The sequence below is a fragment of the Ochotona curzoniae genome, unplaced genomic scaffold (assembly GCF_017591425.1).
Source record: "Ochotona curzoniae isolate NIBS_2020 unplaced genomic scaffold, NIBS_Ocur_1.0 contig_1302, whole genome shotgun sequence".
NCBI classification, from domain to species: domain Eukaryota; kingdom Metazoa; phylum Chordata; class Mammalia; order Lagomorpha; family Ochotonidae; genus Ochotona; species Ochotona curzoniae.
Window position 1 is genome coordinate 10,123,509 of NW_024465035.1, and position 16,905 is coordinate 10,140,413.

Sequence of the window (16,905 nt, forward strand, 5' to 3'; positions counted from 1 at the left end):
CAAAGAGAAGAATAGAAATTCTCTCTTGAAGTATCTTACACATGACCATTTCTAAAAATAACTTACATGTAAATTAGACAAAATCTTGACTTTTATTAAAGGACTTACAGGTTCTTTCTGGGAAATGCTTTTGATAACATTCAACTGATATTATTATGCAAAAGTGAAAATAATACTACTGAAGTACATGAAAATTATATTTATCCCTTTCTTTGGAAGGTAGCTGGACAGAGTAAGATGGCTCTCATCTGCTGGTTCACTCTGTATATTTTTACAATGGCCAATAAGGGGTAGGGAACTCCATCCAGGTCTCCCATTTGGTGGAAAGGACCCAACTCTGTGAGCCATAATGACTGACCCCTCCCTGCACCAGGGTCTGCATTAGCAGGAGAAGGATCAGACCCAGGACTCAAACCTAGGTGTTCAGTCTGGTACATGGCATCCCAAGTAGCCTCCTAACCACTGTGCAAATGCCCACCTGCTAATGAATGACATTTAAAGCCCTATTTTGTATTTTCCATGAGCTCAGCCTCCTACTCCCCTTAGCAGTGAATTTCAAACTGTTTAGCTTTTTCTATAGAATAAGAGTCATTTCATATTTAATCTAGGAATCAGTGCATATGAATAATCTTTTGCAGCCCTTTTTATTTTTAAGATTTATTGATTTTTTATTGCAAAATCAGATATACAGAGGGGAGGAGAGACAGAGAGACTGCTTTCCCAGGCCACAAACAGGGAGCTGGATGGGAAGTGGAGCTACCAGGATTAGAACCAGCACCCATATGGGATTCCAGTGCATTCAAGGTGAGGACTTTAGCTGCTAGGCCACTGCACTGGCCCCATGCAACCCATTTAAAAAGAAATCATGGTAAGGCCGATGTCATGGTTCAACTGGCTAATCCTCTACCTTGCAGTGTTGGCATCCCGTAGAGTGTCAATTCATGTCCTGGCCACTCCACTTCTGATCCAGCTCTTTGCTTATGGCCTGGGAAAGCAGTGGAGGATGGAGACCCAGAAGAAGCTCTTGGCTTATGGCTTCAGATCAGCTCAACTTCTGCCACTGCAGCCACTAGGGAGTGAACCAGCAGATGGAAGATCTTTCTCTCCTTCTCTATGTAAATTAGCCCTTCCAATAAAAATAAATAAATCTTAAAAAAAATCATGATGATTTGCTTTAGGTTCTGATTCCTACACATCAATTACATCCTTGGATGCCTGGCCCAAGAGCATGACAGGAAACAGCAAAATCCAGTGGAGATAGGGTCTCTAGTCTGCAGGACAGCTGAAGAACTGGCTGGAGAGGGCAGAGGCTGGCTCTCAGCCCAGGGCAGGGGCTCTGCCTCTCAGCCCCACTGGGAATGCTGACGGCTTGTTAAACGGATTGCTGGCCTCCCTGTTGAGTTTCTGCATCTCTCTCTGCATTTGTCTGCACCTGGCATAGAACTACAACTAGAGATAAGTTATCAGATCAGACCATTGGGGGAAAAAAAGATCTGTCACAAGGTAACAGGGTCTAGTGGTTCAGATACTGCCTGGAATGTCTGCATCCACTTTAGAGTGGTTCTAATCCTGATCCCAGATTCCTGCTAAAGCTCACCTGGGAAGCAGCCCTGAGTCAAGAAGCTGGATTCCTGCAACCCACATGGAGACCTGCATTCAATTCCTGGCTCCCTGTGTTAGCCTGGTCCAATGTAGGGTGTCACGGGCACTAAGGGGAGCGAACCAGTAGGTGGGAGTTCTCTAGCTCTGTCTGTTCTAGTAAGTCTAGGAAATGAAAAAAAATCTGTCACAAGATATGCACACCTGGTCAGTTCCCACTTTTGAAACCAAGTCTGGTTAGGGATAAAACAGATGTTTTCTTTTTTAAAACTGCTAATGATTAATTTAAATAAAAGCTGAGTACCCATGGTTTAAAAACTGGGCCAGAAGCCATTTCCTCTAGGAGCAATCTGAAGGATCCTGATGAGCTTTGTTTCAACATGTGGGTAAAACGCTCTCTTAGGCACCTGCCAAACACTCACTGCATGACCTTGATAGGCCGGTGTGAGATCCTCTCACAGCTTCTTCCTGGCCACCCTCAAGCTGATCGGCAAAGACCACAGTGCATCTGGAGAGGTTGCTGTGAGCTGTTTCGGCAATGCTGCCAGCAAGTACTTGGAGTCTTGGGATGCCTTGGTGTCACACTTACCTCCTTGGGTAGGTTGGCATGGATCTTACTGGAGCAATGGCCAGGAACACAATTTGAACAGCAAATGCATGAGAGAGGTCCCTGGGGTCTCCAGTCCGCACCTGGGGTCGCTCAGGGGCCTACATACTTCACTAACCTCTGCTGTGTTTCAGACAGCTTAATAGGCTGTAAGTCCCCAGGAGGCTACAATCACTGGAAATGAATGCATCTCTGATGTAAATGCCATTTGCCCATACTCCCCTTTTCTTTTGAAAAGAGGTAAAAAGGGCTGAATGAGAAGGAGGATCGTGACAGTGAAGCAGGTAGAAGTTGCTGAGGGAAACTTGAAGAGTTTGCCATGACCCATGCTTGCAAGCTTCCATAGACACTCAGGGATGACAGCTATGGACACAGCTAGTCATCGGGGACCAGCAAAGGCCCAGGGTGGAAGACAAGAACATCACCTAGAGCCCGTGAGTTCTGCCTCAAGGGCTACGGGGGCAATACCTGCTGGAACCTCAGAGGGATCTGCAGCCTAGTCTTCACACTCCTTGTCTGCCTGGGACAGGGAGAGCCACAGGAAACCAGGATCAGCGGTTATCTTGATGGGAAATGGCTGAGGGTCGGTTTGGTGGGAGAAACCAACTTTTCATGCTGCTAAATGAGATATTTTCATGCTGTGTGAGTTACTTTTTTCATGTGTACATCTTAAAATATATATTAAAAAGGAAAAAAATCCCACATCCAGAATTTGTTTTTAAGCAATAATCATGTGAAAAAGGCAGTGTCACTAGAATATTCAATGCAGTGTATATGTATATAATATTTATACATTTATTTGAAAGAGTGACCGAGATAAACAGAGATCTTCCATTCTCTGATTCACTTCCAAATGGCTGCAACAGTCAGATCTGGGCAGATTGAAACCAGCTCTACATTAACTGTTTTGGGAATTTGTGAATGGTTCAGTGGGCTGATGATTATCTCTCTTTCTCTCTGCCTCTCAAATAAATAAATAAATTTCAAAAAATTTATTTTGCATGTTGATCTCTTTGTTGGTTAGGTGAATAAATTCATGAGCCATATGCTTCTGGTATTTCTTCCTGACTTGTTAATAAAAAGTTGGAAGAAAAAGTAGTTTCATAGATAAAAGTACATGGTGATATAACTTGTATTTATATCTGTTTCATCTTTGCATGACTGTAGATATATATATATATATATATATATATATATATGTATATCTGTATGTGTGTGTATTTTTGAAAAAAGAGACAAATTCCAAGATGTTAGCAATGTCACCTCATGGGGCTATCACCCTGAACTTCTAGTTTTATTATGCTGTGTATCTCTTTAGCAGATAGGTACTCTTTCTATAACACTCTCTAAAATGTTAATTTTAAAAGTAGGCGTCTGATGCAGGGAGTTCCATGTCAACATAGGTATAAGCCAAAATTCCTCCTCCAGGACGCAGTGAATCCTGCAGGGAAGGGGTGTGAATCGTTCCCCTGGCAGAGCTGTGAGTACCAGCATATCTAGTACCCTTGCATGGCAATGTTCCTCTCAAATGTTATAATCCAGCTTTACGGGGCCTTTGGAAAGTGACGGGGGCATGAAAGCAAGGTCCTCGTTCATGGCATTTAGGCCCTTACAAAATAGACCTGGAGGAGTCCCTTGTCCCTTACTCTCTGAAGACAAGGCGAGAAGATAGCTTCCTATGACTCAGGCAGCAGGTTCTCACCAAATCTTGGACCCCTGATCTTGGTCTTCACTCTTCAGAAGTGTGAGGAAGACATTTTTGTGGCTTAGAAGCCACCCAATCAATGGTATTTTTGCTCCAGAAGCCTGAATAGACTGAGGTGCCTAGTTCCCACCACAGCTAAGACAGGCACATGAGAGACAAACGCTGTCTCTCTTGCTCAGATCAGGGAGGTGACACTGGGTGTCCTTCTGACTTTTGCTGGGTATTGGCAATGAGAATTGTCCTCATTGATGACTGGGGTCTGAGTCCAGCTGGGCTCCTGTGATGGCAAACTCAAAGGCACAGGAAGCTGGAAACCAAGGCAGTACAGTCATCCCAGGCAAGGCAATCCAGCTCCTTTCTAGCTGAGACTAGAATCACTTCCACTCAGACGATTCATCTAAGAGGCTCACAGCAATGTGTGGTCCTGTTCTTCCAGGTCTCCTTGGGGCTGTGAACAGCCATGGGTGGGCATCTAGTAGCGTTTTTCAAAGGGAAAAATTCTCCAGAAACCATAATCAACCCCATTTGATTCACCAAAGCAAAGTCAGAGGTAGGCTGGAAATGTAATAGATTAAATAACAGCATCACTAGTAGCTAGAATTTACGGAATGCTTACAACAAATACAAGCACTAAACAATCACTTGACCTGTGTTATCCCACTTAAACGTCCCAACAGCATCAAGGGGCAGCCAATATTATGGTTCCCCTTTTAAAGATAACTGAACACTGATGATGCTAAATGACTTGTTTAGGATTCTTGCCCACACAGCTGACTGTAGAGCCCCTGCTCTCAGCCAATGCATAGCATGGCTGCTAAAGATATGGGTGAAGTATCCCAAGGGACACCTTTGAGGTCTAAAGGGTAAGTTTTTGTAGTGCTCTGTAGATGGGGTAGGGAAGAACAAGCTGACAGTAAAAGAGGGAAGATTTGAGCCTGGCATAATGGCTCAATGTAAAACACGAGGATCTCATATGAGCACCTGCTTGTGTCCCGACTGCTCTACTTCCCATCCACTCCCTGGTTATGGCCAAGGAAAGCAATGGAGGATGGTCCAAAGCCTTGGGGATCCTGTGTCTGCATGGTAGACCCAGAAGAAGCTCCTGGCTCCTGGCTTTGGATCAGCTTAGTTCTCTGGCCATTGTGGTTATTTGGGGAGTAAACCAGTGGATGAAGATCTTTCTTTCTGTTTCTCCTCTCTGTAAATCTGATTTGCCTTTCTAATAAAACTTTAAAAAAATCCCCCTTTTCTTTTTTCAAAGACAGAGGCAAGATTAAAAGCCACATTAGCAATCTCACTCACAGAGGGTTATTTCACTCATCCTGGAGGTTTAAGAAATCACCACAGAGCCATCTTGAAGGAATACAGAGCCAGGTTCAAACACTGGCACCGCAGGATTAATTAACTGAAGCTCTCTGATCTTAGTTTCTTTTACCTCTTGGCTGGGGTTAATACAAGCTGCCTTGCAGATCTGTACTAAGACTGGATTCAATGTGGGCAAGCTTGAACACAGTAATGGCTCTCCTAGGAGTTGCACAAAAGGAAGACACTGCTTTGCTAACTTCTCTATGGGCCTTGTGTGGATAAGCTAATGTGTGATGATTGGAAAGAGAAGGCAGGGGAGGACAGCGGAAAGGGAATGCACTTGCATTTTGTATAGCCATTGCTTTCCTGTGACTAAGTAAGTTGCTACAAATGAATACAGCATAAATTATCCCCAGCATTCTTGGAAATGGGTGAACCATAACGGGAAATAATGCAGAAATAAAAACTGTCCTCACCTCACAGAACATAGGCAACTTTTTGGCAAAATCCACCACTCTGGTGATTGCTGGTGTGATGATTTTTGTAAAATGGCTGAAGGCTTCCAAGTCGACCTTTCCACCTTCCGGGGCGTTTACTATTGGTGCTTGTCCAATATCTTCTGGCTGAGGGGAAGAAACAAGGAGGCTTTTGAGTGAAGAAGCTGATCAGTGCTTGATGAATCATGGGCCTCACGTGGCAGAAAACCTCCTCTGGATGGACATCCCCATTTTAAAAACATTCATTAACAAGCCACACACTTTTCATGTCCTTATTTCTTTAGGCAAAGATGTGTATCTTGGCCACTGTTTCAATAGGCTCCTAAAAGATGTTAACAAAATTGTTGTGGGAATGGTGAAAGCAATGTGAGAAGCAGGGGGAGAGGATGAGGGCAAGGGCGAGGGAAATCGTGAGAGAGAGACTTGACAGAAGGGAAGGAGAGACAGGGGGACAGGAATCTGAGTTCTGGCTCTATAGGAACCCAGGCTGTATATTTAAGACATAAATTCCAGGGACTCTGGGATAGCAATGGCAGAGCATTATGCACTCCGATGTGTCTAGGGGTGGTGTGGGGAGTGCTGGGGAAGAGCAATGGGTGAGCCTTAGCAAACAATGGCCAGTGGATTCCTTCTTGCTTTGGAGGTAGATGCTGGGGTTCAGAGCTCCTCTTTCCTCTATGGACTCCAGTTTGGGATGGTCTCAGCTGAAGGTGCAGGGAAAAGATCATTTGGATATTGAGTTGTGCATTCTGGGAAGGCCTCCATCGAGGCTTGTACCTAATGCCCTCAGGACACCTCTCTGCCTCTCCTTTGCTCAAGAAGAATGCATGGTCTTTGCTACTCTAAGGTTGGGGTTGCAGAATGGGTATCAACTGGAACACTCGCTGGCCATTCCCAGGTCTGTCAGTGCAGAAGCAGCATGCCAGAACCCCAGGGTATCTGTGCACATGGTAAGCTTCCCCATGTTCACTGGAGCCATCAAACTCCAAAGCTTTGCATTTAGTGACCTCCAGGATGTGAGCTTCCTCAGCACATACCTTTGTTACCAAGCATCTCCTGTCATGCACCATCCTCTCCACTGTCTTTTTAAAGTCACTGTCATCATAAGAACCTCCACTCATTTGTGGTCTATTGGTGAGCCAGAATGACATGGTTCAGGTTGGTAGCTAATCTGATTCTATTCAAATGCCACCCAACGTCCTTTGATATGATTGGCTAATACTGATGTTACTAATTTCCAGTCCGTCTATATGTGCCCAGAGTGTTTGAATTTCACTTGCTCCCTCCTCTAAAGATTTGAAAAAAAAAAGGAGAGAAATGTTACAAGGACTTATGCCAATTTCAATTAAAATTAACTCACCAAAATGTAACCTCACCAACTCATCTTTTGAAAAAAGTTTGTGAGATGGAATGATAAGATCAGAAGCTTTTATAATCCATGCATAGTTTTTTTTTCCTTATAATATGTTTTTTAGGAACTCTTTTGAAGATTGCTTGCGTGCAAAGATTTCAAAATTTTATGCAGTATTTTCAATTTCATTTCCTGCCAATATTTTGTATTACCCTTGTAAAACAGGGTACAACAAATTTAACATATTTTAAAAGAGATTTATTTATTTTATTTGAAAGGCAGAGCGAGAAGGGGGAGGCAGGGGAAGAGAGCGAGAGTGAGCTATCCTCTGTCCATTGGCTCACTTAATGGCTATAATGGCCAGAGCTGGGTGGCTCTAAAACTGAAAGTGAGGCACTTCTTCTGGGTCTCCCACAAGGGTGAGTGTAGGGGCCCAAGAACCTTGGCCTTCCTCTGCTGCCCTCTCACAAGTAGGAAGCTGGATCAAAAGTGGAACCACCTAGACTAGAATTGGTGCTCAGGAGATGCCAGTGCATTAGGCAGGGCCCTAATATGCTTTGCCATGGTGCTAGTCCTGCAATAAGCTTATTTTTAAGTCTTGCTTGTTTTTAAGCCTTGCTTATTTTTAAGCCTTTTGGTATTTAATGATAAGTACAACTGCTAGAAGTGTAACTATATACAAAGTAAAAACAAATTCCACACAAAATAGAAACCTTCTAGCATATTATTAAGGTTTATATTCATAATGGATCTTGGATACTAGGAAGTAACACACACACAGACAACACACAGAAGTAACACACAGACACACACACACACAATCACCAGCTAGCAGCTTTGTAAATCACTACATGAAATACATTTGCTCAGATCCACACACATGTATTGATACACCTGAGACAAAGCTCAGAAACTGAAGAAACAGCTCTGGCATGTGGACTCACCAGCACAGGCCCACTAGGGAGAATCTATACTGGTATTGGTGGCTCCAATAGTCTTCGTTTGTTCATGAGTGTACTTCAGCACTCTGAATTCCTAACGCTTTTGTCCTACGTGGACCTGCTAAGCCACTCCTACTGACCTCTTCTCAACTTACGTTGTCTCCCCCACAACTTTCCTTGTACTTTTCAATTTCAGAGTGACCTTCTCCATGGACTTTCACTTTCCTGAAGCAATCCCCTTCTGTCCCTCATCTCTGCCCATTCCAAATCCCACCCATTCCACAAGATTTAACTCTAACTCTGTCTTGCCCTAGAGATCTTTGCAGATGAGCTCAGTTTGAAATGAGGTTGACCTCCCTTGAACACACAAGGTCAAACATATGGCCTTCAGGCATGTCTAACTATAAGTTCATTGAACTTAAATAGATATACATCAAAGAGGTGAACTTCTCCAATGGGTGGAGGAACAGGCCTCATACGCCTTCATCGACTGGGTAAATGGCCAAATGATGGAAGACAGAATGCTACTGGGTTCAGTGAATGACTACATGTGTTCAGACTTTTATTCCACTGATATTCATAGAGCAATTACTGTTGGCTAAGCCTACTCTCTAGAAACTGAGGTTACAGCAATGGACAAAGCAACCTCAAGGAACTTACATTGTAGTGAGGAAGGACATACAACTCACACCTTCACAGGATTGTGATAAGACTAGAGGTGACAGGATAGGGCACAGGGGTCAGGAGCTGGGGTGGATAGCATGCCAAGGAGGCAATCCTCCATAGAATTGGAGCAAGAATTCTCAAGGCAAAGGGAAAAGACAGTGAAATGCCTTGAGGATAGAAAGGAGGTCCATGTGGTTAGAATACGGTTCTTTCATGTTGGGCTTGTGGACCATGAGGAAGAGGTGGACTTCTAAGTGCAATGTGACACCCTCTTAATGGCATGTGGAGGAGAGCGGATGTGGAGATTTACGGTTATTTTGGGAACAGGGAATGTGGGTGAGGGGAAGGCACAGGCAACAGTGGAGGCTGGCTGAAGTAGGCTGGATTGCAGGTGTGCAGTTGAGATGGAGCCAAGAGGAAGACTTCAAATCTTATTTTAGAGGCAGGAGAAGGGCTGGATGTCGGATAAGGAAATTCACAGTGACTCTTTTGGAGTAGAGAAGATGGAGAATACAAATAGAGACACTCGGGTGTGTGCAGGTTTGGGTACCAGCCCCTGTTCAGCGCTCGAGGTGGCTGGGGTTTCACAAGTCTCAGTTAAGTGATTTTCAGTGTTGACTGCTTCATCGCTATTGTCCAATATGAGTAGAAAATGTTGCCAGTTAACTTCTCTTTGGAGCCTGGCTCACAGCCAGGGACTCTGAATGCAGCGCTTGAGCACATATAGAATGATATTGGGGTTGGGGTCCAAAGAAGCACTCCTCTTTCTGCTTGCTCACAGGCAAGGCCTGCAAGGCCAGGAAGGAGGCCCTGGGCTGATGGTGATTTAAGATCCCAAGGCCTTGGAACATGGCTATAGGTTCACCCTTTCCCTGAGAGGAGAAGGGATTAAGATGGCAGAGGTGTTGGTGGTAGAAATGATGCATACACTTATGTTAATGTGCCCAAAACATTAGATTTCTGACTTCTGTTGCTTTTATGTCATCTGGTAAGCACATGGAACTGAATCTTCGCCAAGGTCCCATAATCAAAATGCAACAGAGACAAGCTTTGAATGCACAATCTACTTCCACTTGATCTTAGCCAAAAGGCCGAGAAGGGATGCACAATCTACTTCCAACTCCCATCCTGTAACTGTTCCACTCTGTATCCTTCTGATGCCATTGGAGTGTCCGATGTATTCCTGACTCGATGGCATCCATCCTCCTGTAGACCACACATGGTCAGCTTGACCCATTCTGCCTAGTGCTTCTGCATATGCCTCTCCTTTGAGCTAATCTCAGCTGTGACTGCATGAAATCAGAGTGGCTCTGCCATGAGAAAAGCAAAGTCGTTGTTTACGCTTGGGTAGAAAGAACATCCAGAGCCACACCTTTGCAGGGAACTGAAGGAGAACAGTAATGATAGAATGCCAACAGACAAGACAGCTGCTGGTCTGGGGTTTATGCCAAAGCAATCCCCCACTGCCCTTGGCAATAAGGAAACATTATCTTGGTGGAGGAAATTTTGCTTGGCAACAAGTGCTACTTACTCTCTTTACCACCACTGTCACGGTTGCTAGTAAAACTGGGCACTTCTGAACCCGCAGAGATTTGAGTGGATTAGAGAAAAAACAGAAAATGACATGATTGCAATGCTTTTAGAAAGGCTTTGGATATATATGAAAATTTGCACAGCTTTTGCAGAAGTACCTCATTTTACACCGACTCTAATTTTCTCAACCCTAAACAGATTTGAAATCCAGGTCAAATCTATTTCTCACTTGAGTCCTGGTGTTAGGGTGAAAGAAGATGAAGTTGTAGTCCCTTTTGGGGAATGAGTCACTTACTTCTTCCTGATAAATATTTTTCATGAGCAGATACCATTACAAACTTTCTCTGTTTTTCTTTTTAAATTGAGAGGCAGAGAGAGAAAGAGACAGAGACAGAGAGACAGAGAGAGATATCTAGAAAGTGTTAGAGAGAAAGAGAAGCTATTACCCAGTGATATCCACCTAATATCCCAACAAGGGCTTGGCTACAAACACTTGCATCTTTCCTGCTAGGCTAAATGCTTACCCTTTAATTTTTAATTCCATGTTCCTTTAATTCTAATACCATATTACTACATTAAAATTCAGTCATTATTAATAATATCATTATTAACAATTGTCAGAAAAAAGCAGACCATCAACACATAAAAATAAGTGAAAATAAGATCCACAACAATGTTGTGAACACAATGAAAGAGTATCAGTCACACACAGGAGATTCAAATCCTGGCATGGAACAAGTTGTTCAGCCAGGGCTGCCTTCCAGCATACGAACACAAACTACAAAGTCCGTCTTCAAGCGAGTGTTCTTTATGTTCTTGCAGGAATAATTTCACTGCTCAGGAGAGTCACATTTTCATCCTGAACACAAACACTCAATGGGAGTCCCCTCTGCAAGCAGATGTGTAAATATGGAAACTGACAGACACACAGGGCTTAACTGTACTATCCCCAAGGATGGGGCGTGTGGGACGGGATGTTCACTTCAACAAGTGCTGAGTCCTGTTCTGCTCACCTGTTGCTTTATAATAAACTTCTCTTAAACTTCGTTGCTTAAAGTAACGACTTTTGTTTCCTCAGAGGTCTGGGGACTGAAGAACAGCTGGGGAGTTCCTACTTGGGATTCCTCCCACAGGGGCTGTCCCATGGTCACAGAGGCTCCCTGTTGTAGGAAGGTTTCCTTATTTGCATTTCCAGGGCTTGGGCAGGCTGGGCTCTCTCTTGGTCTGCATTGGCCTGCTTAGGTTTCCACACAGCCCGATGGTCTCAGAGAAGTTTGATTTTTTTTTTTATACAGCAGTTGATTTGCACTAGGTAGGCCAGGTGGCTTGCCTCTCCAATGATACCCATGTGGAAACTGCTAGTCTTCTAAAGACACAGCCTTGGATTTCACTCAAGAAGTATCCCTTCTGCCCAAATCCCAGGCCAGTCCAAACCCATGGGGAATGAGGAATCGATTCTACCTCTCCATGGAGAGAATGAGTCCAGAGGGATGAGACCATGACAGCAGCCATCTCAGACAGAAGCCACAGCCAGCCTCAGTCACACATAGGGCAGACCTTCAAGTGCCAATGGTCAGTGCAATAGGGTCCTTTCCCTCAAGGAGATGCAAGGCTGACCCTAGCCCAGAAAGTTGTGCAATGAGAAATAAAGCTCACTGTAGCTGCAGATGGGGTAATGGAATACTTTGATTTCCCCAATACGCCTCTACAATGACTTAGAGAAGGAGTTAACTATATCTGGACCAAGAGGAGTGTTATTTACATCCCAACAATCATGTCAGCTCTATAGAGGGAGGGTGAATTTGCAGGTCAAACAACTGCTCTGGATCTGTCAGCTGCCTCAAGACAAAGCTCTCATGCAGGGATACTGTCACAGAAAAAGGAATGGTCAACCATTTGGCACCATTCCATCTTGAGTTGTTTCTCCAGGTGATCAGATCAATACAAACCAGACGTGTATAGCTTCAGGCTCCTTCTAATTCCTAGGCATGGTGCTATTTTGGCTGAAGAGATTGCAGTTAAGAGGAGATTCTATTACATTTGCCTCATAGCATTGGTTTCTCTGCTTCCAAGTCTTATTCCTTAGAGATGTCTTTTCTGATAGCCCCAACAGAAATGTTGTCTCTCCTCACTCTCATTCACCTAGAAGCTGGCAAAATTGCCTCTGGTGACGGGTAGGAAAACAGAGATGAATGCTGGATGCACCTACTGCTACCACTTCCTGTTTCCGGGAACTCAGCCAAGTCTCCTTAACTTCCTTGCCTCAGTTCTCCCTTCTGTAAAACGGAGCCATTAACCCATCTGTCTGTAGGGTTGGTCAGGGGGCTAGTGTGTACCAAGCACACAGAAGGGTACTAGGCATGCACTGCCATCTGAGCGTTTGATCTGGGCAGAAGCCATCAACACAGTGCTGACATTTTTATTTCATTAAGCCAATGAGGGTAACTGTTTCAGAACAGGAGGACTGCAGGTAAGTTCCTTCTTTCAAAAAACTTTTCTTTAAGGTTGTTGCTATATCACTTTAACAGCAACACAAAAAGACCTCTTTCTGATGTTGATACTGCAGCACAAAGAACCTTCTTGTTCAGATGGGGAGGTACTCTAACATGTCCTGGGGACATGGACAAATCCAGACCATACGATGCTCAGGGCCAGTGGGGTACTTGGAAAGTACTTCACATCATAAGCCAAGAGCAGATCAGGTTCTGACAATGTTCTAATGAGGAGGGTGGCTAAAGCCTGACCTTGGAGCCAGAAGACCCAAGTTGGCCGTTGGTTTCCATTTTTTAGCAACATGACTTTGTTTTGTGTATCTTTAGAAATGGGGCTAATAAATCCACCCTCACGTGAAACACTAGGAAGCCCAAGTGAGCCACAGGAGGGGCTTTCACGGCTGCTAGCTTTTATTAAATATTGATATTCCAAGCATCAGAAAGGTCATGTTCTTTCCATGTACTGTCCTCTGCCCATTCTTCTAATCCCCACTACCTTTCTAGACTTATACTCATTTAAGCTAGACATTTTTGACTTACTATTGATAGAAAAATACATTTTAGCATGCATGGGACACCGTATCCTGGAGGTTGTTTTCAGCAGGATATTCTGAAATCCACTTAGGGAACAAAATGTGTACTGGTTGACTAGCCCTTACTGTCATCCAGTACCAACGGGTCAGGAAGAAAGCATCTACAGCTGACACAGGGCTTACCAGAAATTTCCGTTTCTGCTTCCAGTGGCTGCCTTGGGCATTGGTGGCCACGTGGGCTTCGGTGACTGTCTTGATGAGGTCCCATTCCTCATCGGTGGGCTCCGGCTTGTGCCCAATGGACTTCTGCAGCTCCTCCCGCCGCCTCTTCTCCCGATTCTCTTCTATCAGCTTCCTCTTGGCCAGCCTCTTGCTGTCATCAAGTACCACTGGGCAGGGAGGACAAGGTGAGACCCAGGGGTGACTGTATGTCCTGGAGACTGAGGGAGGGGCCATCCATGCTCAGATAGTTGCGTGGGGCTTGCAGGGTGGGTCCCAGGGGGTGCATTCCCCCCCACCTTAGTAGCAAACTAGTATTGATTAGCTATTGACCAACATGAGCCCCAATGCCAACCCCCCCATGGCTCAGCCAGTTTTCCAGAAAAAGTCCCAAGGGACTCAGACACTGGGCATCTCAACTGCATGGAATGTGACCCTAATGAAGAGAAGAACAGAGGGGATTGAAAGCTCCTGTCCCCTTTAGAATCCCGGATACTCCTGCCTAGGATTTTACTGGATTTGCTCTCAGGGTTTCTGTTCCCACTCCTCCTCCAACTTTGGGAAAAATCTAGAGTGGTAAATGGGAAGTTCATGAATCCTCCCCAGAGAATAAGTTCAGGGTTTGGATTTGAATCTCGACACTACTGCATTCTAGCTGTGTGACCTCTGGCAAGTGACTTAGGCTCTCTGAGCTTTCCTTTCTTCCTACACGAAATGAGGCCATTGTCCTTATGATGTCATAGGGTAGTCAGTGCAATAAGGTACTCTAGGTGCTTAGGAATTATAGCCACAAGCTTTATCATCTGTGCAAAAGGGACTTAGGGACAGTAGTCTTGCTTCTGTAGAGAATTTGTGAGTTGCACTAGACTCCTAGCGACACCGGATGAAACGGGAAGGCTCAGCTTTCCATCGCAGAATCATGGCCTTTAGGAACTGGAAGGGACCTTAGGTACAATCTGGTGCAACTTCCTTCCTTCTCAGAGGAGGAAAGTGATCCAGAGAGGCAGTGACTTGCCTAAAGTCACACATCAAGCTCCTGGCAGAGCCAAGGCAAGACCCAGGACTCCTGACTCCAGTTCTACAACATCATTTGTCCTAGGGCCATATCTTGACAACCTGGTAGAAAAAGAAAAAAAGCAGATATAGCAGGTAAAGAGAACCAAGGAATCCAGCTGGTCCGCAAATAGAATCACTATGAAACCCCACAACACGCAGATGTGATTGAACGGTCAAAGTGATGTGTGTGTTCGTAAATGTGGAAGACGTGCATGAGCCACACGATGTCCTTTGGGTCCTCGACTAAAGGGTAAGGAGGGAGTGGGAACCTCCCCCCAGTGCCCTGTTTCCAAGTGCCAGGGGTTGCAGCATTTGACGTGTACTAGCTAACTTAACCCCGCAGTCACCCTCAGAGGTGGGTGATGATTTCCCAGAAAGTGAACTTGAGATTTCATCCTGCAGGCCACAAGGCTAGCGAGTGGCACACGGGGGACTCAAACAAAAGCTTTTCTGATAAACGCTGAGCTCTCAGAATGCCTCCCAAGCAAATAAAGGGCCCTCCACCTCTGCTTCCACAGTGTGGATGAATACTGAGTTTCAACCTCTTAAACACTCACATGCGAAGCCTCTCACTAGAACCACGGAATGGCTGTTTCATGGTAACCGGATTCTTAGTGACAGCCCAAGCACGTGGCCCTCAATCCTCTCTGCGTGTCCTCACCGGGTATATTGTTGGCAACTCTCCCAAGAGCATCTTGTTTTTCAAGATTTTAAATTTAGTCTTTTACGGGCCAGCACATTTTGTTTATTTTTCTTCCCTGAGACTAAGATTTATCACATAAAATGTAAACCAGGGTGATGTCTTCTTTCATCAGGAAAAACCCTATTTGCACGTTTTTGGGTTTTCCTTTCTTTTTCTTTTGTTTGTCCTTTTCTTTTTCCTGTATACCTAATGGTTAAAATCCTTCACTGTGAGGTTAAAAACATCAGCAGACATCATTAACACTAATGCCCACCAAAGAGAGGCTGGTGATGCTGAGTAGGACAATTCTTATTTTTATGATTAATTAAAGTGATGGGGGTCAATCCCTCACACGGGGTGGGGAGAAGGGATCCCAAGGGCTAATCCCACCACCATATGCCGTGGCACTCTGAAAATGACGTGGGACCCCTGTAGCTGCAATTGTCCCTATGGCTGACAACGTAACGAAGAGCAGAATGGGGGCTGACTCCTGCCACAGCATTCCATTTCGGATTCTTTGCGAATTTCTGAGCCCTGTTGTCAGTCAGTGCCTCCTTCTCCCTAAAAGTCTGTAAATGCCTCTTCTTTTGCAAAATTCTGGGGAGTAGTTCTTGAAACATTTACTATGTGATTTTCTCATCTGCGACACCAGGAACAGGTCTGTAAACACAACAGGGCCATTGAAACACAACCCGATGCCGCCATCTGGCTACTCTGAGACTGAGGAGTTGTCCAGAAAAGGGTAGCTACCGCCTGGAAGTGAGGGTTGAGGGGTGTGCAGGAAAGCAAGCCATTCCCCGCTCTTCCCTTTCTCCCTGGTTGATTTTCTGGAAGCAAACCCTTCCCCAGCCAACACTCCTGGAGCAGGAAAGCAAATGAAGATCTACTTACAATCTGTTGCCATGCCAACATATATGCACTTCTTAAAGCGACACTCCTGGCACTGATTCCGCGTGACTTTGTCTATGACACATTTTCCTTCATATTTACAGGAGTAGGATGGATGGAGATTTTTCTGAATGGTTCTTCTAAAGAAACCCTACACAAAAAAAGAAAGACCCAAGACAACAGTTTCACATTTTCTAAAAAGAACTGATTTTTGGCATTTAGTGTCCTCATAGCTGACATAAATCGTTTTGGATCGTAAGCTTTTTGGGGGTGCTAGCTCTACAGACTCAAAGATAGAACTATGGGCCCCAGAGATATCTAAATAATTCTAAATCTGGGTTTAGGCATTTGTTCAAGGCAAAGAAGTCAACGGGAGAGTCTAGTGTTTGCTTTTATTTTTCTCTAGATACTAATTTAAATAAGTGACTTTCATCTCTTTGGTATCACCTCAATTAAGCTAGGAGATTTGCTTCTTTAAATTAGACAATAAAAGAAGTAAATACGTGTGATGCTTAATATTTCCATCATTTAGTAATTAAATAGAGGCAATAATGACTTTTATTATTGTTACGTTTTGGAGAGTAATTTATTTGAAAGAGGGAAAAAAAGACAGAGGATATGGGAGAGATCTTCCGTCCACTGACTCACTGCCCAAGTGGCAGCCAGGACTGGGCCAGTTCAATGGCAAGAGCCAAAAACTCCATTCAGAACTCCGATCACAACGTTTAGAGATTTAGTTTAAGTATTTTTTTTTTCAAAATAAAATGTTTACTTAGCATTTTAATTTATTTAAAAGGCACAGTAACAGAGGGAGGGAGGTACAAGGAGTGA

General features: G+C 44.4%; 1 protein-coding gene across 2 annotated transcripts in view; it reads right to left on the reverse strand.

Moving 5' to 3' along the window:
• THRB (thyroid hormone receptor beta) overlaps positions 1–16,905 on the reverse strand; it is an 81,901-nt gene that overhangs the window by 4,114 nt on the left and 60,882 nt on the right. For both annotated transcript variants that reach the window (XM_040965306.1, XM_040965295.1), the window contains 3 exons: positions 16,078–16,225; positions 13,413–13,618; positions 5,693–5,839 (listed from right to left, as the gene is read on the reverse strand). In XM_040965306.1, coding sequence (XP_040821240.1) covers positions 5,693–5,839; positions 13,413–13,618; positions 16,078–16,225 — 501 coding nt within the window. The remainder of the gene's footprint in view (positions 1–5,692; positions 5,840–13,412; positions 13,619–16,077; positions 16,226–16,905) is intronic.